General features: G+C 47.8%; 11 protein-coding genes across 11 annotated transcripts; 7 read left to right on the top strand and 4 right to left on the bottom strand.

Annotated features, from left to right (window-relative positions):
* Positions 1-829: 829 nt before the first annotated feature.
* Positions 830-2,047, top strand: LY89DRAFT_651522 (Dehydroquinate synthase-like protein). The gene is made up of 2 exons (XM_018212165.1): positions 830-1,406; positions 1,463-2,047. The coding sequence occupies exons 1-2, from the start codon at positions 881-883 to the stop codon at positions 2,008-2,010; spliced, it is 1,074 nt and encodes a 357-aa protein (XP_018067703.1). The 5' UTR covers positions 830-880; the 3' UTR covers positions 2,011-2,047.
* A 581-nt stretch (positions 2,048-2,628) lies between these two features.
* Positions 2,629-3,137, bottom strand: LY89DRAFT_737330 (alpha/beta-hydrolase; the record flags this gene model as incomplete). Its single annotated transcript, XM_018220241.1, has 3 exons — positions 2,629-2,713; positions 2,763-3,041; positions 3,076-3,137. The coding sequence occupies 3 exons, from the start codon at positions 3,135-3,137 to the stop codon at positions 2,629-2,631; spliced, it is 426 nt and encodes a 141-aa protein (XP_018067704.1).
* Positions 3,138-3,746: 609 nt separating this feature from the next.
* LY89DRAFT_754011 (NADPH-cytochrome P450 reductase) lies at positions 3,747-6,541 on the top strand (the record flags this gene model as incomplete). Its single annotated transcript, XM_018221303.1, has 3 exons — positions 3,747-3,834; positions 4,080-6,055; positions 6,119-6,541. 3 exons carry the CDS (start codon positions 3,747-3,749, stop codon positions 6,131-6,133), a joined length of 2,079 nt encoding a protein of 692 aa, XP_018067705.1. The 3' UTR covers positions 6,134-6,541.
* LY89DRAFT_721381 (alpha/beta-hydrolase) lies at positions 6,421-8,618 on the bottom strand. The gene is made up of 6 exons (XM_018218641.1): positions 8,264-8,618; positions 8,002-8,180; positions 7,899-7,946; positions 7,663-7,844; positions 7,268-7,609; positions 6,421-7,217 (listed from the first exon to the last, which is right to left on the bottom strand). Exons 1-6 carry the CDS (start codon positions 8,434-8,436, stop codon positions 6,630-6,632), a joined length of 1,512 nt encoding a protein of 503 aa, XP_018067706.1. The 5' UTR covers positions 8,437-8,618; the 3' UTR covers positions 6,421-6,629.
* A 61-nt stretch (positions 8,619-8,679) lies between these two features.
* On the top strand, positions 8,680-9,932 carry LY89DRAFT_687505 (alpha/beta-hydrolase). The gene has a single exon (XM_018215514.1). The coding sequence runs from the start codon at positions 8,738-8,740 to the stop codon at positions 9,755-9,757; it is 1,020 nt and encodes a 339-aa protein (XP_018067707.1). The 5' UTR covers positions 8,680-8,737; the 3' UTR covers positions 9,758-9,932.
* A 773-nt stretch (positions 9,933-10,705) lies between these two features.
* On the top strand, positions 10,706-11,914 carry LY89DRAFT_709181 (MFS general substrate transporter; the record flags this gene model as incomplete). Its single annotated transcript, XM_018217740.1, has 5 exons — positions 10,706-10,839; positions 11,002-11,110; positions 11,178-11,349; positions 11,399-11,658; positions 11,747-11,914. Coding segments are annotated over 5 exons (843 nt in total), but the record flags the coding sequence as incomplete, so codon positions are not given.
* Positions 11,915-12,443: 529 nt separating this feature from the next.
* LY89DRAFT_737335 (cytochrome P450) lies at positions 12,444-13,756 on the bottom strand (the record flags this gene model as incomplete). Its single annotated transcript, XM_018220242.1, has 4 exons — positions 12,444-12,678; positions 13,168-13,304; positions 13,361-13,495; positions 13,550-13,756. 4 exons carry the CDS (start codon positions 13,754-13,756, stop codon positions 12,444-12,446), a joined length of 714 nt encoding a protein of 237 aa, XP_018067709.1.
* Positions 13,757-15,465: 1,709 nt separating this feature from the next.
* Positions 15,466-17,465, bottom strand: LY89DRAFT_721384 (cytochrome P450). Its single transcript, XM_018218642.1, has 3 exons — positions 17,126-17,465; positions 15,968-17,070; positions 15,466-15,912 (listed from the first exon to the last, which is right to left on the bottom strand). Exons 1-3 carry the CDS (start codon positions 17,240-17,242, stop codon positions 15,531-15,533), a joined length of 1,602 nt encoding a protein of 533 aa, XP_018067710.1. The 5' UTR covers positions 17,243-17,465; the 3' UTR covers positions 15,466-15,530.
* Positions 17,466-17,901: 436 nt separating this feature from the next.
* Positions 17,902-18,896, top strand: LY89DRAFT_699219 (NAD(P)-binding protein; the record flags this gene model as incomplete). Its single annotated transcript, XM_018217038.1, has 3 exons — positions 17,902-18,013; positions 18,075-18,575; positions 18,652-18,896. 3 exons carry the CDS (start codon positions 17,902-17,904, stop codon positions 18,894-18,896), a joined length of 858 nt encoding a protein of 285 aa, XP_018067711.1.
* Positions 18,897-19,550: 654 nt separating this feature from the next.
* LY89DRAFT_709184 (Metallo-hydrolase/oxidoreductase) lies at positions 19,551-20,830 on the top strand (the record flags this gene model as incomplete). Its single annotated transcript, XM_018217741.1, has 2 exons — positions 19,551-20,399; positions 20,433-20,830. Exons 1-2 carry the CDS (start codon positions 19,850-19,852, stop codon positions 20,828-20,830), a joined length of 948 nt encoding a protein of 315 aa, XP_018067712.1. The 5' UTR covers positions 19,551-19,849.
* A 451-nt stretch (positions 20,831-21,281) lies between these two features.
* Positions 21,282-22,292, top strand: LY89DRAFT_651541 (uncharacterized protein; the record flags this gene model as incomplete). Its single annotated transcript, XM_018212166.1, has 2 exons — positions 21,282-21,482; positions 21,534-22,292. 2 exons carry the CDS (start codon positions 21,282-21,284, stop codon positions 22,290-22,292), a joined length of 960 nt encoding a protein of 319 aa, XP_018067713.1.
* Positions 22,293-22,742: the final 450 nt, after the last annotated feature.

Raw genomic sequence — 22,742 nt, forward strand, 5'->3', positions numbered from 1 at the left:
TGCTTGAGGATGAGAAATCCCTCTGTATCAACAAGTAGAGTTTTAGTCACGTGATGAAGCGTTCGGCCTCAGCGCTGGAATTCTGCTCTTGAAGATCTTCAAACTTAATCTTAGCCACAATTCAGTCAAACTGACGACCCATCGCCGTTCTTATGTTCATGATCAGGTGGCTTGCTGCGGGGTTGGGTCATCGTGTGGGGGGCCTCGCCGCTTGTCGTTGTGGGTTAGCCGCGATATCTCCCAAAAAGGGGCGCTAACGAAAGCCTCAAAGCATCATAGTTGCGACTGTGCCGGCATATAATTAAGCTTTAATATACAGGTAGACTGTGGGGTACATTTTGATTTGACAGGTTCGAGGATTGAAGGCATTGACTGAACTACCGATAAATCGTATAGACAGGCAGATGAGGCTACAGTGGATTCGAAAACACGAGGGAGAGGGCGAGTATCAAAAAACATTGACTGAGCACGAAGAAAGTTCGACGTGACTCTGCAGAGGCCTGAGGATCTTAATAACTGAACAAGAATTAGAACTACGAAAGTTTTGGAGGCTTTAATGCCTGTTGTTCTTCCAGTCACCGAAACTCTGCCGCACCCAATTTTCATGTGGGGTTCAAACGGCTAGCGGGCAAAAATTGCTCTTTCACAGCTAAAAATTAGCTCATTTGAGATTAAGGCACTGTGGAAAATCTCTATTGGAGTCTTGTCCGGAGCCTGGACCAGGATGCTAGGGTTTCTCTGCGCCGCAGGAGTCGGACTCCGGGGAAGGAGTTTGCCTCTTTGAACCCCACCTTGCCATACAAAAAAAGTCGAAGATAAATAATGCTTAAGCAGAAGAAAAAAAAACTTCATTACAAACGCTTGTTAATTAGTGTCGATCATGGAATCTTTTGAGTACAATGCAGCACCCGCTCGTGTCATCTTTGGCAGCGGCACCCTGTCGAAGCTTGCTGACGAGGTGGAGCGGCAAAAGCTGAGCGCACCTCTCCTCCTCTCTACACCACAACAAGTAGATCAGGTGACTGATCTGAAAGATCGCCTCAATGGCAAAATTGCCGGCATCTTCACGGAAGCTACAATGCACACTCCACTGGAAATTACCGAGAAAGCACTGGACTATGCAAAGTCCACCAACGCCGATTCAGTCATTTCGATCGGTGGAGGCAGCACAATTGGTCTGGGAAAGGCGATATCAGTCCGAACTGGCCTGCCGCACATTTGCATCCCGACTACATACGCGGGCTCTGAAATGACTCCAATTCTAGGAGAGACTCAGAATGGAAGAAAGACCACCAGGAACGATCCGAAAATCCTACCCGGGACTGTTATCTATGATGTCGATCTCACAATGACGCTTCCAGCCAGTATGAGTGCCAGTAGTGGCGTCAATGCAATCGCACATTCAGGTACATCTCTCTGTTCAAAATGGTGCTATCCTCCATACTTACACAGGTCGCTTTAGTCGAAGCTCTATACGCCCGGAATGGCAACCCAATCATTTCTCTCCTGGCGCTTGAGGGCGTTAAAGCGTTGGCAAGCTCGCTGCCGACGATCATCGAGTCTCCATTGGATAAAGAAGCCCGCCAACTTGCCCTCTACGGCGCCTGGCTGTGCGGCACGTGCCTCGGAGCAGTCGGAATGTCTCTTCATCACAAGCTGTGCCATACGCTTGGTGGGTCCTTTAACATGCCGCATGCGGAGACGCATACAATCATCCTGCCGCACGCTATCGCCTATAATGCACCTGCCATACCAGAAGTTATGAAGCGACTTGCAGAGACTCTGCCAGGCAGCGACGGCGATGCGATAAAAGGGCTCAACGTACTTTTGAAGCGTCTGAAAGTCAAGAGGGGATTGAGGGAATTTGGATTGAAGGAGGAAGATGTGGACGAGGCGGCGACAATTGCAGTGTCAAATCCTTACTGGAACCCACGCGCCATCGAGAGGGACCCTATTCGTGAACTGCTAAGAAGGGCTTGGGCGGGAGAGGATGCGAAGGCTGATTTATAGTATCATATAGTATCCCGTTAATTTAAAACATTCCAAGGACGCTTGATGTTGGAAATGTGTTAGTGATAGCGCCAGCATTGTTACTGGTGACAAGTTTGACTGCATATTCACATTCGGCCACGCTAGCTATAGCCTCTCCTAGGTTCATCCTTTGAGTTCAAATAAAAATACATAAAGGAGAACATATCTAGGAAGGTGGAGTGGTCGTTGTTTTCGTTATCAGATAATTTATATGCGGATCATGGGATCACAAATTGAGTTATAGCAGTAAGCATCCATGCTTCGTGTGTAATTCGATAATCTATTGACCAGCTAGAAACATATCAAATGCAGCGGATATGACATCCAGCCCTGGCTTTGGGGCAAAGTCAAACAATTTCATATTTCTCTTCGTCTTCGCTTTATTCTCAACTACACTTTCAAGGAGTACAGCCTTACCGCTATCTGCAGAAGGTTTATAAACCCTCGTCACAGACGTACCTTTCTCATACGGAGTCCAAGGTGCCTCGCCGCTGACAAACTTGATTATATCAGTGGCAAAGTTCCTAGTAGACTGAGCTTGGGCTCCATCTAATAGATTATTCTAGTTCTAGAAAAGAAATGCTATATTAAAACTTGCTAGTCGCGAAGACCGTTGTTTCTTGTATAACCTGCGTTTCTCAATTCTTCTGACGTGAGGAAGCCGAAGACGCCAACGCGGTAGCTGAATAAGAATCAGCCTATGTATGATAGTGACGGGAGCTTAGCCGTACTTGATGTTTATTGCAATTATCGGCTTGTTCTGTTCCACGGCCATTTCAACAAGCTTAGCAGTGTTATATTGTGGCCAGGAATTCCCGCCGATGATAAAACCACCTCCGCGGATGAAAACAAAAACGGGCAACTTTGCACCACTAGGAATACTAGAAGGAACGGTGATATTCAGATTGAGTCCGTCAATTTCTGATGATGCAAAGACGGGACTTGGAAGGCTCTGTTGAATGAACTCGAATTCCAGCTGGCATCCAAATGAAGGGCTAATGACGGATGGTCTCCATGCAATGTTAGCACGACTCAGATACTTACATAACGAAGGTAGACTGTAGGAACAAGAGGATTATTTGAATGACGGCATACCCCGCGCCCATTCTCCAACTTTCAGGATACGGTGCATCCGATTACCCCACCACGAAATAACAAGAGAACCAGCCCGTAAGCGGGCGGGGTCGTTGGCCGCTTTCTGGCACTACTTATGCACAAAATTATGCCTGGTGTCTTGTGAAGACGTCAGCTCAATTCCTACTTTTTATGCTATCTTGAAGACTTTGAGAGAGCATGTTCATAACACAGTCACATGTTTGCCAATGAGTGTAGTATATCCTTGATGCTCGGACTAAAGATTTGTGTGTCACATTTCACCACAGAAGCCTAGGGCAGATTGAATAAGTGTCATTGTTACCCAATGAAAGAATTCCTTCAAGAAACATGTTGCGCAGAGTATCGCTGGGAAGAAAGAGTTGGCATAGATACAATCCTTAAAACTCCATACAGACAAATCCGCCATGCGTGAGACTGCTGTATACTGGCAGTCGTTAACACGATAGTTTAAAATCCACCCATCGTGAAGGAAATTCCCGAAAACATGTTTGGTTTCAGCAAAACGTCAGGGTGGGTTGAACTGACTGACCTTTTGAGTATAGAACAGATTTAAGCCTCGATGTGAGATTTGTCGACTGAAAGGTCCAGACTCGAAGCAAATGTACTTGGTTCCCCACTCAACAAGATGCTACTGGACTATACGCTTCGAATATTCGGCAAGTCATGGGGCAAGGGCCAGGCAATGGGGTAGAAATGTGGGGTCACTTCAAACGGCATTATAATTATCATATATCATGGTTACCTTTTCATTTCAGAACACTACGGCAGCACCTCCTTTTCTCCTAAAATTCTGCGCTCGGCATCAGAGCTAGCTGCCTTTCACACGCTCAGAATGGGCGCCACTACCAGTTTTTCCCGTCTCCCTTCGATCCTTTTGGCCATATTGGTCATAGCGCTTTTATACTTCAGGAAATTTCGACAACAACCAACAGCACTGCCAACATCCAAAGAGAAACAGTTGGGGACATCTAATCAGGAGCGGAATATTGCTCACGCACTACAATCCCAAGAGAAGGGTATCATAATTCTCTATGGTTCGCAGACGGGGACCGGAGAGGACTATTCTCGGCGTTTCTCAAGGAAGCTGCATGAGGACTATGGAATTTCGAGCATTGTAGCGGATATCGAAGAGTTCGATGCATCTTCTCTTTTTAATGTCGCCGCAACAACGGATACCAAACCAATGGTATGTTTCATTCTCGCAACATACGGTGATGGCGAGCCCACGGATAATGCTGCCACTTTCTACGAAGACCTTTGCGCATACGAATCGGAAGATCACGATGGAACACCTCCCTTGCAAGGTCTCCAGTACTTTGCCTTTGGCCTCGGGAACAGTACATACGAAAAATACAATTTCATGGTCCGCAGCTTTGATCAGCACTTGCAAAAACTAGGTGGCTCTAGAATTGGTCCAGTTGGTGAAGGCGACGATGGAACCGGCTCTTTGGATGAAGATTTCCTCACTTGGAGAGACGATACCTTGTCAGAGGTTGCAAGCACTTTGGGTATTGAGAAACATCGTGGACCATTTCTGTCTCCTTATAGCACTGCAGAAACTACTGAACTCGACAGCAAGTCTTCTGAAGTCTATCTCGGAGAGCGGACTGCGATACAACTCAAGAACAAAGGCCTACCGGTGGGCCCATTTCATGCCAAAAACCCTTACTTGGCACCCTTAGCATATTCCAAGCAGCTTTTTGCCCTAACCTGCGGAAGACACTGCCTGCATCTCGAGTTCGATGTCACTGGAACCAATCTTGAATACGACACCGGCGACCACTTGGGTATTTGGCCTGTGAACCCTGAAGTTGAGGTTCAGCGGCTGCTCAGGATCCTCAATCTTGCTGGTAAAGGGAATACTGTTATCACCGTTTCCACAGACGCAGACTCTGGGGTTCCCGTCTTTGTAGGCCAGCCCACAACGTATGCCACTATCCTCCGACACCGGCTGGAAATTTGTGGCAAAGTCACACGAGAAATCTGTTCCACCCTCGCCGAGATGGCTCCGGCTGCGAATGCCAAAACGTATTTGCTTCAGTTGGCAGGAGACAAGAATCTCTTTCACTTAGAGATTACCAATCGATGTCTGAACATTGGCCAATTTCTTGAAATGGTCAGCAAGAGCCAACCATGGCCTTTATTGCCTTTCTCTTTCCTCATCGCGACGGTTCCCTCCCTTCAACCACGTTATTACTCCATTTCATCTTCAAGCCAAGCCTCTCCTAACAGGATTAGTATCACTGCTGCAGTGAAGGATGAGTTCCTAGGAGGAAAGGATGCGACTCGATTCTTAGGCCTGACAACGAATTATCTCAGAGCACTGACTGAATCGGACATCTCTGGGGTCCTCAATAGCTCTGGTAAATACCAGCTTCCCTCTCAGCGTATTGAGAGCACGCCAGTAAGAGCCGCGCTACATGTTCGCCAATCTCATTTCCGGCTCCCCAAAACTCCAGAAACACCCATCATTATGATCGGTCCGGGCACTGGTGTTGCTCCTTTCCGAGCTTTCTTGCAGGACAGAGTATTTGCCAAACAACAGCTCCAGCAGCTTGGGAAGTCGATTCTTTTCACCGGATGCCGGAGGCGGGATGAAGACTACATCTACGCTGAGGAATGGAGGGATTTAGAGAAGGCTTTGGGCAGCGACTTTCAAATACATACCGCATTTTCGAGAGAAGGGAGAGAAAAAGTCTATGTCCAACACGTAATGATGGCTGAGCAGGGTGGGCTCTTTGACATGATCTGCAATAAAGGCGCTTGGATTTACATCTGTGGTGATGCTGCCCATATGGCCAAAGATGTTCACTCTACGTTGATTGACATTGTTGCCAAAGGGAAATCCATTGATAGAGCAGAGGCAGCTCAGCTTATTGCAGGCCTGCGGGAATCTGGTCGAATTCATGTGAGTACATGACCTAGTTCATATTACCACTTTGAACAATTACTAACTGTACTCGTGTCGCAGGAAGACGTTTGGTAGATATTTGATTAAGTGGTTCTCTGGCAAGATACGAGGGTGGCAAGTGTGAATAGAGATCGTGAAATTGATGTAATAGGGGGACTGGATGAAGGGGAAAATCGAAGCCTCGTCAATGCTGATGCAATATAGCAGCAACTAAATCCGGATATTATAAACATGCCAGATATACATACTGTAACTTATATCATGAAGTGTCGATATTTCAGTGGGTATATTTTAGAGAATATGAAAGTGAGCAATAAAGATTACGCAAATGTATATCTTCCCACGCAGACAAAAATTGATCGTGTGATATTGGGAACGGGTTCGAATGACGATTAATCCATGTTCTCGTCAAGTAAACGCTCGATATAAGTGTTTGGCGTAACCAACACCCATACACCAAACTTTCGGTTCATTGACGGATAAGCAATACGAGAGCGTCCTTTTAGCGGTCTACACAATTGTTCTGATGCCTCCGCGAAAGGAACAATTATAGCGGGCAACCTCTGGCCTATCAATTCAAAAGGCTTATTCTGCCACCGGCGAGACTGAAAAATATCCTAACCAGCTCATCAGGCTCAGTCTTTTCTAGGACATCCCACGCCTTTACTCTCCTCCTCTCACCAAGACCTGAATTGTCAATCTCTGCCGAAAGCCCAAAGGGACCAAACGCAAAGCAATTGCTTTCATTCCAAGGCGCTTCACCATTGGCGAACGCTATCCATTTATCCCGGACCACATTACCGAGGATCCTTTGCCCCTCTGTCAGAAACGTATCAGAGTAAGCCTCAAACAAATACAATAAGTCTACACCATGGTGAGCACGGGCCGAGGCCTGGAACGGTGATGGCTGGTCGAACACGTAGCGGAAGGTCTTGAGCGCATCCGCACTGCGAGCATTGGCAATTGTGCGGCTCGGCCAGGCAAAACGAGCGTCGGTCAAGAAATCGAGCGCCCCCGCTCGACTGGCTGCGAGACGCGTCGGCGAAATGTGATATGCTTGCAGCAGTGCCTGAGACAGTGTGGGATCTTTGGGATGCGTGAAAGCAGCTGTGATTTCGCTGGCTGTCATGCTTTCAACGCCAGCGCGCCAGATCACGGACTACATAGGTTGTTAGCACGGGCCGATGATGGTGCTCGGGATATACAAACCTCGAACTCAACATCACCAATGAGCAATTCCGGCACATCAGTCAAACGATCCTCCCAACCCTTTAGTTGTGGCTCTTCTTGTAAGTAGAGAGTATTCACGTTGCTGATCGCGAGCTGGCGAAGAACATCTGCGACTGGCGCATCTTTCAGTCCTTGTCCTGATCGTTCACGCAGCTGCTGATCAATACTCGTAATGAATGCCGTTCCTCGAGTAGTAGGAAGGGGTGGTGAGAGATATAAAGAGCCGGATTGGAGGATTCCGCACTTGACCGGTGCAGATGTGCACAGATGGGCGTGTGCATAGACGGCGCCGGCGCTTTCTCCACAGAGAGTTATGTTGTCCTGCCGCTGTGTCAGTCTGCGCTGGGCTTGTAATCAAAAGGATGTGTGCAGACCTTGTCACCTCCAAAGCCAGCAATATGCTTTGTGACCCAATCAATTGCCAATCTCTGGTCCTTGAGAGCGAGGTTGACTTCGTTGCCGTCACCAAAAGCGAAAATATTAAGTCGATAGTTGAATGTGACGAAAATTACCGGCTTTCCAATTGCTGCTGATTGTGAAACGATTTTGGATGGATCTGGAAATGGTGAGAACATGTGCTAGAATTCTGTCATTTATGCATGGGGCGTACCGGATACTTTATGACTTGGAGGTGGAAAGCTAACGACTTGAGACCCGCCTATACCCACTTGTCAGTGAATCTTTGGTGGGCAGAGAGTATTCCGGTACAGTACCATGAATCCATACTATGACCGGAAGCAACGTAGTTGGAGGAGTGGTTTCAGCTAGGGGTGTTGTGACGTTGATAGACAGGCAATCAAACTCGTCTTGGGCGATATTTAAGACATCATCTTGTGACTCGGGAATACGCAAAAGATAGCCAACGTCGACATAGTTCTGGGGACAATTCGGGCTATATGTCAGCACAAGAGTCAGCGCTATCTATCTACTGCCAAGAATGATGTGTATACTGATGGGGGGGGGGGGGGGGCGCACCCAAAACGTGTGCAGTCTATGTCGGCGTTGTCCCAAGTATCGATGGCAGTGGCCTTTTTGAAGCGACCTGGTATCGTGGCATATCGAATGCCACGATAGTGCTGCAGTGGGATATTATTATGTGAGGACTGGATTCCTTGGAGAGTAGCATTCAATGTTAGGTGCTTCAACATTGCGGACGTGATTGCATGATAGAGATTGAAAGGTGTACAGAATGGTGGAATAGAGCATTCCGACACGTACGTTTTTTCTTCCTCTTTTTCTTTTTACTGAACTCGAAGCAATCCTTAATCTTGACAAATATCCTACGCTAGCTGCCTCGCTGCCTCGCAGGACTTGGGTGGGTCGACTCCAGGGCTCGCGCGAAGCACACTCAATGTGCGCTTTCACAACCACGCATTTTTACGGTGTTCAATGTCCGAACGCGGGGGCGCATCCACCGCCAATCACCCCACATGATTCACTACCCCGGAAATGATACCGGCTCAGGCCAACCCCTCTGAGAGAAAATCTGATATGCAAACTGGAGTGTCTGCAAACTGTCTTAAAGAACTGAATCCCAAGGAAAACCTTTGCGACAAGCTACATCTTATTGTGCACGTCTCTTCCTTCACCGATCACCGTCGCAATTCCCAAGAGTCGAGCGATATGGCCACTCCATCAAGGAGGATCATCACACATCCCAACGGCCAAACAACCCACGTCTTCGACGACGACTTTACCGACCCATGGATACCCCGTGAGACCATTGTTATTCAGCATGGATTTGCTCGTCATGGTGCCTTTTGGTACCACTGGGTTCCGTTCCTCGCTCGACGTTATCGCGTAATCCGTCGTGATGCTCGAGGACACGGCCGTTCCAGTTATCCTCGGCCAGGAGACAATTACGACTACTCAGTTGAGACAGTCGTTGGAGAAATCATAGATACTCTAGACCAGCTAAGACTATCCAAGGTACATTTCCTAGGCGAGAGCACAAGCGGATTCGTCGGCGAGATCCTAGCAGCGAAGCATCCCGAGCGTCTCCACAGCCTGATCATTTGTTCCAGTCCTGCGTATCTACCTGACGCAGCGTTATCATTGTTCTCGTTTGGCCACTCAAGTTGGCCAGCTGCATGCCGAACCCTGGGCTCTCGAGGGTGGGCAGAGGCGTTGTCAAAAGTGCCTGGCACAGTCTCCATACCGGATCCTGCGTATATTCAGTGGTGGATTGACCAGGTTGCCCTATCAACTGGGGAAGGTCTTGCAGGTTATGCGGAGTTTTTGTCAAAAGCCGACGCGCGTCCATATCTGGAGAAGATTCGGGTTCCTATGCTCATTCTGGCCCCAGCAAGAAGCGCGGCAACGAAGTTAGAAGAGCAACGTGCAATTCAGGCCCAAGTCGTCAATTCTCAGCTAGTAGTAATTGATGGGCAAGGCCATGAGATCTATGTTGAAATGGCAGAAGAGTGTCAAAAAGCTGTGGACACGTTTCTGTCAGGTCTGTCTCGCTGATCGCGGGCAATGATCGCGAATAACGCTGTATTGTAATTAAGCTTCATCTCAAACCGAGGCAACGTCCAAGATGACGCCATAAATGCTTGCGTTACTGCGAATCAAAAGCCTTACAAATCCGAAACCAGATCGTTCAGCTTTAATGATATTTCGTCCTTCTGATTTGAGTTCGTTACCATTCGTGATATGGCTCGAAACCAGGTTTCAGCAGCACGAAATCCAATGGCTCCAACGCAACTCGACTCATCTGTTCCGCTGTGATAAGAGCAAATCTCGCATCCGGGCCTTGTTCCGAGCATTGTTGTTCGGCCGTGTGAACGGTCGAAGAACTGTTGAGGAGTTCACTCATCAAAGTGGGGTTTGGATTTTACCCCACATGTACGGGGTAGGCAATTTATGGATCCAGCAAGAACGTAGGCAAAGTACGACGGAAGTATTTCCTAACTTCGAAGTGCTAAAACTACGAGCAACTAATCCTTGTTCACTTTCTTTAAGCACGGACTTTTCTTCACTCCGGTATCGCACAACATTTTATATTTCATTCCTACCGACAGAAATCAACGTTCGAGTACTTGGACAGCCCAGAAATTGGATAATCGAATCATCTTGTCGTTGGCTGTCGCCCTTTTCTCGTTTCTCATTCTTCACGTCGTCTATAGAGTTTTGTTTGGAGGTCAACTTACAAATTGCTGACCTGGAATACCAGTTTTTGGAAACACGTTCCAAATACCCCCCTCTCAGCGTACTCCATACCCCAGATGCTTGCATGAGCACGCCAGGGCACGCATCAATTAGAAGGTCAAGTATATAGATCCCTCAATGGTCCCCAGCCTTTAGAGTCTCCTGAATCCGAAAGTACTCCAGCAAACCATCTCGACATATTAATCAGCGCAAATTACCTCTTATCTTGTCCGCTTTCCGTTCCTGCTTGATACTTCCACACACATCATGCCTTTCGGAATACTTGACTCGAACCGTCTGGAACATGTCCCAGGGACCTCGCTCCTCGATAAGGTATTCGACAGCAGCAATATTGTGTCCTCCAACCTGAAACGTGGGACCGGCAAGAACGCGCACATCGTGTTAGTCCCCCAGCCATCCAACGATCTCAATGACCCTCTGCGATGGCCGCTCTAGCAACGTGATCTCCTTCTGTTCCTATACTTGTATTGCACCATTCTTTGTGTGGGAGGGTAAGTCGTACGGATCATCTCGTAGACATCTGTTGCTGACTATGCTTCTAGAATCGGACCTCTGCTCTCAGCATCGGCTTTTATTTTGTTGCAAGAGTTCCAGGTCGGCTTCACCCAAATCACATTGTTGACAGGCTATCACCTTTGCGCGGTCGGTGCTGTAAGTAACCACCAATTACATTCGAAAAAGGATTGAAAGAGTTGTACTAAGACAATGTTTCGCACAGGCCGGTATTTTCATTTCAACATTATGCTACAAGTACGGCAAACGCCCCGGGTTCCTCTTTTCTATGACCTTCGCCTTTATTAGCACGGTATTGGGGGGTGCATCTCAGTCCTATGACTCTCTTCTAGGAGCTAGAATTGTACAGGGCTTCGGTGTGTCAATGTTTGAATCTGGTAAGCAAGACTAGCTATCTTACCCACGTTCACTCCTGACCCACTTCAGTTATGTTCGCCGTGATTGGCGATCTATACTACGTTCACAAGCGTGGCAGTCGCGTTGCTGCCCTTACAATCGCTATTTCTGGACTTGCGAACGTGCCGGCTTGGCTATCTGGTGTTACCACGCAGAACTTGGGTTGGCGATGGATGTTCTGGTTGTTGGCTATCTTCATGGGTATTGCCCTTGTCGCGGTCATCCTCTTTGGATGGGAGACAGCTTTCAACCGAGCAGCAATTTACAACACCGATACAAGCTCTAGCAATGTAAGTCTCAAGTCCTTTGTCGAAGGGGGCTTTTATTGACAGTACCTAGAATATCGACTTGATTGATGCCTTGAAGGGAGGAGACTAGGAGATTACGCACAAGGAGAAGATTCCAAAAGCCGACCTTGCTGCAAAAGAGAATCTAGTACCACGAATCTCGTTCGCCAAACGCCTTCTGCCATTCAATGGCACCTACTCCTCAAATAGTATACCTCTCATGCTCATTCGACCATTCACTATTCTCGCCAATCCCGCAGTCATTTGGTCGACTCTCCTCCTCTCAATCACAACTACATAGACCATCGTTATTAGCTTTGTAATCGCACAAATATTTTCTTACCTACTATATCTCCTAGACTCCACACAAATTGGCTACATATCTACTAGTTCTTGTATCGAAGGCCTCTTGGGCTCCATCGTTTGTGGCCTGGTGTCTAATCCTATTATTATTACACTTTCAAAAATAAACAAAGGTGTTTATAAACCAAAGTTTCGCCTAGTACTTCTAATACTATTCATTATCTTCTCGAGCATTGGATATTTCTATTTCGGCAACTTCGTTATTCTCGAATACTCTCCTGCGATTACCTTCGTATTTTGGGGTCTGGCGACTATAGCTCAGCAGTTTATATCCGTGGTTATTAGCACCTATGTAATCGATGTATACCGCAACATCTCAGTCGAAGTGTTCATTATTAGGATAGTAGTGAAGAACTTCTTGTTCTTCGGCCTCTCTTGTAAGTATCTATCTCCGATCTCGTTATAGCAATTGAATTAATATACCATTAGTTGGCGTAAACGACTAGGTCACTGCTTGGGGTCCCGCACGCGTCTTCAACACCATTGGAGGCATCGAAGTTGCTCTTTTCGTGCTTTCCATTCCAGTCTGGGTATGGGGCAAGCAGTGGCGTGCATACTTCCACTCCAAGCACATCTCCTGAGTAGGCCGTTCTGTCGGACTTGATATGACAATGGGTGAGCCGTAGGTTGAGTTGAGGAGATGAGAATGGGTGAGTATTGCTTGATAGATGTTAGATATGAAGTATGCAATGGCATTCAATATATTAAGCTGTGCCTTCCTCCAATGACTCTGGGTGTATGTGACTCACAAGACGGTCATTTCGATTTTGTTGACTGTTGAGGGACCAGACCAGCCTAGTTCTCCAAGATGTGGAGATAGAGAGATCTAGAAGGCCCACCAGATGTAGCAACAAAAGAACTAATTAAACCAGCCTTTTTGTCTTGCACATAGTCTGACTTGCAGAACATGCCATGATGAATAATTACTTGTTTCTCGACGCTTGCTGCCTCAACTTATCTCACATATTGAGCATTGGCGCGACGGCAGCAAGATGACTCAAGATACTTGTCGCAGAGTGGAGTGGTAGTAGAGCATGTTGCACAAGTCAATGATCGGTAAAAGCTGCATAGAATGTCCTAAGTTGACGAGCTTGCAATCAACGTGCCCGTGGCTTTATCCTGCAAAGGTATTGTTGCTGCTTCACGAACCATCCATTTGTAGTCTTCCAAGCTTGATCTGGCTCCTCCAGCGAATTGTCAAAATTTCGAATGAGCTGCGGCACCAATTTCGACATCTCCAGCAGACTGATATTCTTGCCAATGCAGGTCCTTGAACCCATTCCGAACTGTTTCGTCTCCTGTTAGTCTTTTGCCTGTCAGAAGGAAAGGTATAAAAGCATACGCTGAAAAAGTATTTATCCAGCATCACGGACTTCTCCTTGCTTTCGAGCCACCGTTCAGGTCGAAAGACTGTGGCGTCTTCTCCAAACACTTTCGGATTCGCGTGGGCGACCCAGGAATTGATGCCTACGATGGTCTGTGGAACAGTTTAGCAATTGATCAGCTCGGAGACACAATAGCAAGTACTTACGCCTTCAGGAAATGCATAGCCAGCAATCAGCTTGCCCCCTGGTGGAACGACTCGACCAAGTGGTAGCCCAGTTGCGGGGTGCATTCTCAAGGCTTCCTTGATGACAGCCTGAAGATAAGGCATCTGCTGCGTCTCGGCGAAGGTCACAGGATTTGATATTTTCCCTGCAGTCTCCATGGTGTCGATCTCATTCCCCAAAGCTTGCATGGTGTTCGGAAGTCGGCAGAGATGGTATATTACAGAGCTAAGGTTGATAGATGTGGTGTCTGATTTAGCTCTAATGTTTGTGATACATGTGCTGAAAATGTCTGTTGACCTTCTCTGGTTCATCGTAGTGAAGCTTTAAAAGCTTACTGAGAAAGTCCCTCCCAGTCCCAGCCTTTGCAGTTGGCTCAGAAGTGCGTTCTGCTAACTGTTTTTGCGCAAATATTACCATTGCTGACATTCCGGTGTCGTCTCTTGCAAATTTGGACAGCAACCCAGCGATCTGGTGATGCCATTCAGAGAAAACACCGACATGGGCTGCATACGACAGGTAGTCATTGATGGCAGCCATAATGCCCCCCACATCTTCTCCGTTGTCTAGGAAGCCGAATCTTTTCGCCAACTGCAGAACAATCCAGGTTAGTCTTGCGTAGCATCAGCACAAGGCGACAGTACATGCCGTGATCTGCCCAATAACATCAAAAGCATAACATTGCAACCAGTGGCCCATGTCTACCAGCACTCCTCGTCTGGCAAAATCCGCAAATTTCGCTACCAGCAACTCGGTACACTCGTTGACAAACGGTTCCATCTGCACTAAATTCGTCATGGAATACAGAGAAGCTACCTTTCTCCTGTTCACTGTGTGACGCTTGGGATCCAAATCACTGAAGAGGTCCGGGATGGCATGTGGATCTGGATTCCCACTCGCGATGTACCATGGGCTCTTCAAAGATATTAGCTTAGTGCCAATTGTTATGTGTGTGAAATCCAACCTTTGTAACTGGCCACCGAGACCGTAGATCTCTCTGGCGGCCTCCGGATCATCGATACTGTATTCATTGGGCGCAATACGGACAATAGGGCCTGGAGTGATATGAACAACTTCCAAAGCTACCAAATAACAACTTACCATAATTTCTGTGCAACTCTATGTTCGTCTTCTCAAACCGACCTCCGTAGATCTCGAAAAGCTTCCACAGCCTCGTAAATCTCGCCTAGAATGGACCAGGAACACCACGAAGCGGTGACAGCAATGCGAGAACTACAGAGTAGATTGGCACACAGGCAAGGCACAGAACCAGAGCAACGGCCATCGTTGCTATAGGGTAATTCGGCTGTCGATAATTCTATTGATCACTTCTTTTCTAGGGAAAACACTCATAACATGGCCTTGGATTTGCGATATTCCCGGTATCTATCCAAGAGCGGCATTCCTTGCCAAGTGAGGTGCTCAGTGCTTTCCTGGAGAGTATGGGGTTGTTGGGGTTTCCTGGATTGGAGAGGAGAGAAGCTAGCACGTTCCGGCGAAGCGGGGTAAGTTGCTCCTACCATGGGGTGAACTTGAAAGGCCTTTTCGTGCTGACCATTGGTTCGCTCCATTGGACCGAGATATCCAGGCCCCCTGCACTGAGCGTGCACTTCTGGTACTGTGCTCTAGAACAGGTCGCTGCTTTGCCCATCAAGGTAAACGCCTTTTACGGTGGCTCTCTCTCGGGTACTCAGCTCGTCTCCCGTTGAGGAATTCTTTTGAGCTCTCCTCAATTAGGTCTCCAATCACCGACCCCTTTTCGAGTATCTATTCAGCATACTGAGGATCTTGATTGTTGACATGACGAATGCTATTGGGGAGAGATTGTTATTGAGCTTCGGGTAGGCATTACGCTTGTAAAATCTTCTCTTGACTTGGTACCGCAAAGCTTGATATTCATGTGATTTATTACTACGCTACCTCGCCCAACTCAACAGCCCTTGGAAATAACAAAGAAGTTACCAGTCATAGTTCCCCAGCATCTTGGAATGCTTTCTTTATCGTGGCAACATGAATTTCAGATCTCGGTATTATGGAGCATTCGAAGGGATATGGCACACTCAAGAACCCACGAATCATTCTGGTATCTGGTTCAATTGGTCCATTTGGTCCCTTCTTCTTTGTGATATTGAAACCCCAGAGTGTACGAACCATGTTGATGTAAAGGGACTTTTCCGCGACATGGATGCCAGGGCACACTCTGCGACCGGCACCGTACGTAAAATGGTCCCGAGAATACGGGTCGTTGGCGTTGACATATTCTGCCGCTGATAAAAGTTTGTTCAAGTATCGGGTGGGATCAAACACCTCTGGATTCGGGTGGAGGTCAGGGTTCATATGGATGGCCCTGAAAGAATATTGTCAGCGGAAGTGTTCTGGTCATTGTAAGACGATGAACTTACCACCAATTCAGAACTGCTACAGAACCCTTCGGGATGAAATAGCCTTCATACCAATCATCCTCACTGGTAGCGTGCATCATTCCAAACTTGTTGACGGCGCGCCATCGCAGTGTTTCTTTCACCAGAGCTCTAATGTATGGCAGGTCCTTCTCGTCTTCATACTCTGGAAGTCTCTGATTTCCAACCACTCGATCAATTTCTTCCTGTGCTTTCTTGACTACATCTGGGAAAAGTGTCATGGCCAGGATGAAGTTATTGAGCGTGGTACTAGTGGTTTCCGAACCGGCTTCAACCAGTCCTCCGCATGTGTAGGCCGCCAGAAGATCGTCGATGCCTTGTTTCTGGGGATCGTTAAGGTAGAACGTCTTGCAGAAACAGTCTTTGGCCGTTCCTGCATCGACTTCCCTCTTCAATCTGTCCCAAAGCTTCATGTAGATCTTGCTATCATGCTCAGAGACCTTTTTGCCAAATGTGCGCCAATTGCCGAGAAGGAATTGAGGTAGGAATGCCAAAGATGGGAAACTGTCTACTGCGTGGGCGCCAGGCGCTGTCATCTCGGTCAGATTGTCAAGCACTGCGTAGATGTCTTTGATGAGAGGATCCTCCCAATCGGATAGTCGATAACCGTAAGTCACAAGCATGATAACAGAAGCTGAATAGCGACGATTGTGCTCGTAGAATCGCTCGGGCGTGTCTAACAAATCAACCAAGAGCTGCTTAGACTCGTAATTCTGAATGGGCTGGTATGCGATAGCGGTCGTGGCATTGAGTAAGGCATGACTGTATTTTCGGAGCTTGCGCCAATCAGGCCCGTACTGCATGAACAGCTGTCGGCGGCCTGAGCTAGCCACGTCCTGCGCAAGAGGAAGAGGCGGTCTCGAGGAGTAGATGGCGGACTTCTTGTCCATGAGATCTTTGACCACTTTGGGTGAAGATAGCCAGATGTAATCGCTACCACCGATTTTCGTATGGAAGATGTCGCCATATTCTCTCGCCCAACCCTGGACTTTGCCTCTGACGAGGTCAGAGTCAGCCAAGTCAAATAAATTGCCTATAAATGGCAGCCCTCTGGGACCCGGAGGAAGGTGTCTTCTTCTAGAATCCTGAAATAGTCAATATACAAAAGCTTCCTCGTATTTCTGTAGGAAATTCATTCACCTTAAGGACATTGGGAACGCTGTAGAAGTAGAAGGCCAATACCAGCGTAACGGGCACTAAAAGCAACACAGCTGGGTGTGCCAAGGGAGTGAGCCTGATATCTTGAAGGACGCCCATGTTGAAAAACAATGAAGTTGGCAGAAACCTAGAGGACTATGTGAGGTATCCGGGCTCTTGGAGAATTGTCAGGAAAGGATGCAAACAGATAAAAGTGCAGAGCCGAGGTTTAATCTCCAGCATAAACGACCAAGCTTCGGTTCAGTCACCAGGGGGCAATCAAGGTATTCCATCTTAGCATCTCGAACTGGTTGAAAGGACAAATGATTTGCGGGGTTGGAGAAGGATTGTGGTTGAAAATGAGATTGATGTGGGGCGTGCAGGTGGTGTTGCATTAGCCAAAGGTGGTGCTTCCCCAAATACGTTGTGGCTCGAAATAATGGGGTGAAGGAGGCATGGATTGATAGTGAGTGACTGTTCCTGCCTAAGTACACCCAAGCACGTGATTTAGCCCAACAACGTGATGCCGCTTTCCAACGGCTAGTATTGCCACTTCCCCACATGTGCTTTGGGCCTGAACTGTCGCGAGACCCCACGAAGGAACGAGGCGCGAGACAGTTTTCCCACACCATGACGAATCAAAACTGCTGCGCAGCGGCCGTGGGCTAGGATGGATTGGAGAAGTAAACATAGGCCCATTGCTGAGGTTTGTAACTGCGCATATCCAATCTTGATTATTTTAAATAGTTTTGGGAACATAGACAACCCTCGCATTCGCCATGACAACGTACAAATTTGACGTCAGCGAACTGCAGAAGCTGAAAGGAAAAACAATCTTGATCACCGGTGCATCAACGGGCATAGGGCGGGCAACTGCGCAGATTGCACATGGTATGTCACAGCCATTTGGGCATCATCTGCAGCTAGGACTATGCTAACACTGTTGCTGCAGCGTCTGGTGCCAATATCGTTATAGGGGACTGGAACGTAGATGAAGGGCGTGCTCTGGTAGAGGAGCTCAAACAGAAAGTCCTGTTTCAAAAAACAGATGTCACAAAATGGGAGGATGTTCTCGCGCTGTTCGAGGCGGCGCACCAACGTTTCGGCGTCATTCACGCAGTCCTCTCAAACGCAGGCATCAACTCTGAGAACCTCCTCGACACCGAATTCGACAAGGAGACAGGCGCACTTCTACCCCCAAACTTGAAGTCGCTGGATGTCAACTTGGTGGGCACTTTATACATGGTGAAAGTCGCACTTTATTACTTCGAGAAGTGGCCCCAAATACAATCTCAAATTGTGTTAACGGCCTCGGCTGCAAGCTTCATCGACACTCCGCCACTGCATGTCTACTGTGCGGGAAAGGCTGGCGTTCTTGGACTTATGCGATCTTTACGTACGCAGGTAATTAAGAAGAATGCGACAATCAACGTTATTGCACCATGGCTTACCGGTACGTCTCTCATGTCACGTTCATTTCCCCCCGGCATAGATCCATCGAACTTGGCTAATATTCTCTCATCACCTAGTGACGCCAATGTTATTGCCAGCGTTGCTGGACATATGGGGGACTTTGCCTGCTAATAAACCGGCGGGAGTGGCACACGCTCTCCTGCTTCCAGTGGTGCGGCCTGATGTGAATGGGAAGGCTTTCTTTGTCGCTGGTCATGAAATCGTAGATTTCGAGGACAAGCTGCATGAAACACAACCTCTGTGGATGGGCAAACAATTGAGTGAGGACGTTGATGAGGGACAACGGAGATTGATCCCGTAGACGTTTGAGTACTGCCTTTCGGTCTAATATAACGTCATCACTGAACCACAATGCTTGTTAGTTGCTTCCGCAGCTATTCGAATACATGAATTTGTGAATGATCACTTGCCTGTCATCGTGGCGTCTATCTACATATAAAGTCTTTGTGCTATGTTACTGAAACGGGGGCGGCAGTGCAGAACCCTTGCGCTCTCTAGTCAGCGTCTCCTGTTCCTCGTGCAGGGGCTGAAACTTAGAGTGAAGGGTATCAAGCAGTATAAGATCTTTTACAAAACACAGTCTTCGTAACAAATCCAGTTCCTTGCCAATGACGATCGCGGAGCGAATATCACATCAATTGTTAATTGTCAACTACCTAAAAACATACATGAAGTACTTTCCATTCATACCTTGCCATTTAGTGTGAGCCGTTTCGTCTTGCTCAAGATTTCCTCCACCTCCTCCGCATGGGTGGAGAAGTTATCAACCAGATTATCCCACATCTTAGGATCGTGTTCATGCTTCTTCTCGCTGGTCCAGGCCCAATTAATAATAGTGAAAGGCCTGCTCAACTCAAATATAAAAGCAATAGCCGCTAAAGAAATCTGTATAACAAGTGGGACACTTGCAGAGGCAGCCTTAAACTCTTCATAGGCCACTTTATAAGGGACCATTCCACATTCAAATAATACTCCTCCATGTCACGAATCCGTTTCTTAGGCGCACAAGTTGTGCTGTTAAGAAGGTTCTATTAAGACCATTCTAGCTTATGTGATCTTTGGTTTCTCGTGGAAAGTAGATATTTCCGTTGAAGCGATTGAAGCGGGGTTAGGTGGAGTGATGCCGTCACCACGACCGCGGGGGTTGCTGGCCCTGGCCCAGAAGCGGCCACACCTCAAGCCACCTGATTGATTATCAACATCTTTGTGATCATAATAGCACAGGGAGGAACATTTTCAGTTCAATCAGGTACCATGGCGATCAGTAATAGCAGAGAATTACCACCAAGTCGGCCCAACCAGACATTCGTATCGGTTTCACCAATCGATGGAGGGTCTATCACCCTGCCTGAGCGATTCTTTGTCTCTCCCAGTGATCCTGATGCCAAAAGCACGGTGCCATCATTGGCCTTTCTGATCACGCATCCCGACAGTCAGCGAGATGGCAGCCAAGTCCGTTTGATGTTCGACCTCGGTCTCCGGTCCGTCATGGAGAACTACATGCCATCGCAGCAAAAGCATTTGAAGGACGGTCGAGTTCCCTATCTTCTCGGTCCCGGCGTAGCCGCTCGTCTGGCTGATGCTGGGCTGAACAGCAATTCGGACGTCGATCTGGTCATACTAAGTCATGTCCATTATGACCACCACGGGGATCCTAGAGATTTCAGCAACTCAACCTTCATACTCGGCCCTGGGTCACTCGCGGTTCTCGAGGGGAAGGGTACTGCCAAAGGGTCACATCAACATTTCGACTCTGATTTATTATCACAAAATCACACGGTCGAGTTGCCACCTCCCCAAGCAGGTGGGGTAGAAATAAAGATGAAAGACGGCAGAGTTCTCAGAAGCGCATGGAAACCGATCGGACCGTTCCCATCAGCAATTGATCTTTTTGACGACGGATCTGTGTATGTGATAGATTCTCCAGGCCACTTACCTGGCCATCTGAATCTACTCTGTCGCACCGGACCCAGTGACTGGATCCTGCTCGGTGGTGACACATGCCACGATATGCGTTTGTTGACAGGAGAAAGAGAAATTGGATTTTGGGAAGATGCCAGCGGCAACTCAATCTGTATTCACGCAGATAGCGTTGCGGCGAAAGAGTCGATAGCAAGAGTTAGACAGCTGTCTGAGCTGGCGCAGTCAGGTGACTCAACGGTGACAGTAATTATGGCACATGATTTGGAGTGGTACAACTTCAATAGGCAGAAGTTCTTCCCAAATTCTGTATGACCTAGATTTACCTAAGCCTGAATAAGCGACCATTGTCCCGAATTGATCATGGATGTGATGCCTGCGAATAAGCAAACAGGGGTCTCTTTCTCACAGTGCAGACAAGGAAGCAACGTGGGGGAACCCAGGCGTTCTCTGTAACTCTCTGCCAAAAGGAGGGGCAAGCGCGTGCCTGCAGGAAGCCTCATTTCCGCCTATCACTACTGTGACCCCTAATCGCCACTTGTTACCCCACACAAGAAGCGGAAAGAATCATCCATACGCACGAGGTAGGAGTACAGCATCATTATGGCATTTCGTCTTGTTTTCGCAACGTGCGTCAAATGTTTAGGGTCAATTGGGACTTTTTCTCTGTGCACAAATTCCCCCGCCATTCAGAAACTGTACCTTTGAAGTAACGGAACCAATCAGCCACCACGAATTGAAGTTCATACCTTCTGTAGCTTTCAATATGTCCTATCCGAAAAATGTTGGGTTCATAGGGCTGGGTGTTATGGGCTACCCAATGGCTCAGAATTTAGCCGCGAAGCTGCCCCAGTCTACGCGCATTTATGTGTTTGATGTTGCGACGCAGGTCATGGAAAACCTCGTTAAAGAGTACCCAGGAAAAATCACTGCTTGCCAGAGCTCAAAGGAGATTACTTCCAAATGTGTACGTTGGAGCAGGCCCAAGAATTACCTAGCCATGCTAATCGACCTCTAGGAGGTCATATTGACCATGGTTCCAGAAGGCGCGCACGTCAAATCGGTTTTTTTGGCACCAGACACTGGAGTTTTGGCGACCGACATATCTGGCAAAATATTTATCGAGATGTCGACCATCGATACTGCAACTTCGGAAGACGTTCGGGGAAAGGTAGCGGCTGCGTCACCCTCCGCACTCTTCTACGATGCGCCTGTTTCGGGGGGCTCGTTAGGCGCACAAAATGCAACTTTAACATTCATGCTGGGCTGCTCTGAGGAGGATCCAAACTGGCCGCTGCTGAAGTCGCTGCTTGGACTGGTCGGAAAATCAATTTTTCCATGCGGTGGCCCATCATTGGGACTCATTGCAAAGCTCAGCAACAACTACTGCTCCGGGTTGATTGCCATTGCTACGGCCGAGGCAATGAACATTGGGATGAAGTCAGGGATGAATCCTGCGTTACTAGCAAGCATCTTCGCCACGAGTACTGCTCAAAGCACCATCTCAGACAAGTGGAATCCAGTCCCGGGTGTTTGCCCCACTGCTCCAGCAAGCAACGGCTATAGGGGCGGTTTCAAGGTCCAGCTTATGAGGAAGGATTTTGCCTTGGCTATGGATGCAGCCAAACGCGTAAATGCAAGATTGGCACTTGGGGAAGCTGGTCTGCAGACTTACACAGATGCGAGCAATGATCCTGCGTGCAGAGATCTAGATTCAAGGGTTGTATTTCGATATCTGGGCGGATCAGAAGAATGGAAGAAGGAGGGCTCTTCGTGACGTTGTTGACAGGTGATGTGCCAATACAGTCCATAGTACGCAATCAATTTAGACCAATTTTAACGATTTACCACGTCAAACATATAGCGATCAGTACGGAGCATTGTTCCAAAAGTACTGACCCTTGCTAGAGAGACCCTAGTCGCTGTGGCGTCGGGGGTGTTGCGACCTAGCAAAGAACTACAGGTAATAGAGCCTGAAGGAAGTCACCTTATAGTAGAGGTTACAGGCTAGAGGCCCTGTAGAATTGGCTTTAAGAGCCTGTAGTTTCAGTGTTCGCTGTTACTATGCCAGCTACATGGCTAACAGGAGGTATAGCCCATAATGATAGTAAAAACAGACAAGGTCTGAACGCCATAAGCGATTTCAACACTTTATGACTTTTGCTATATACCACCAAAAATCTTCAACTAAGCACTGGAATGATCCTTAAGAGGAGTACTATACATT

Source organism: Mollisia scopiformis (assembly GCF_001500285.1).
Source record: "Mollisia scopiformis unplaced genomic scaffold LY89scaffold_19, whole genome shotgun sequence".
Taxonomy (NCBI): domain Eukaryota; kingdom Fungi; phylum Ascomycota; class Leotiomycetes; order Helotiales; family Mollisiaceae; genus Mollisia; species Mollisia scopiformis.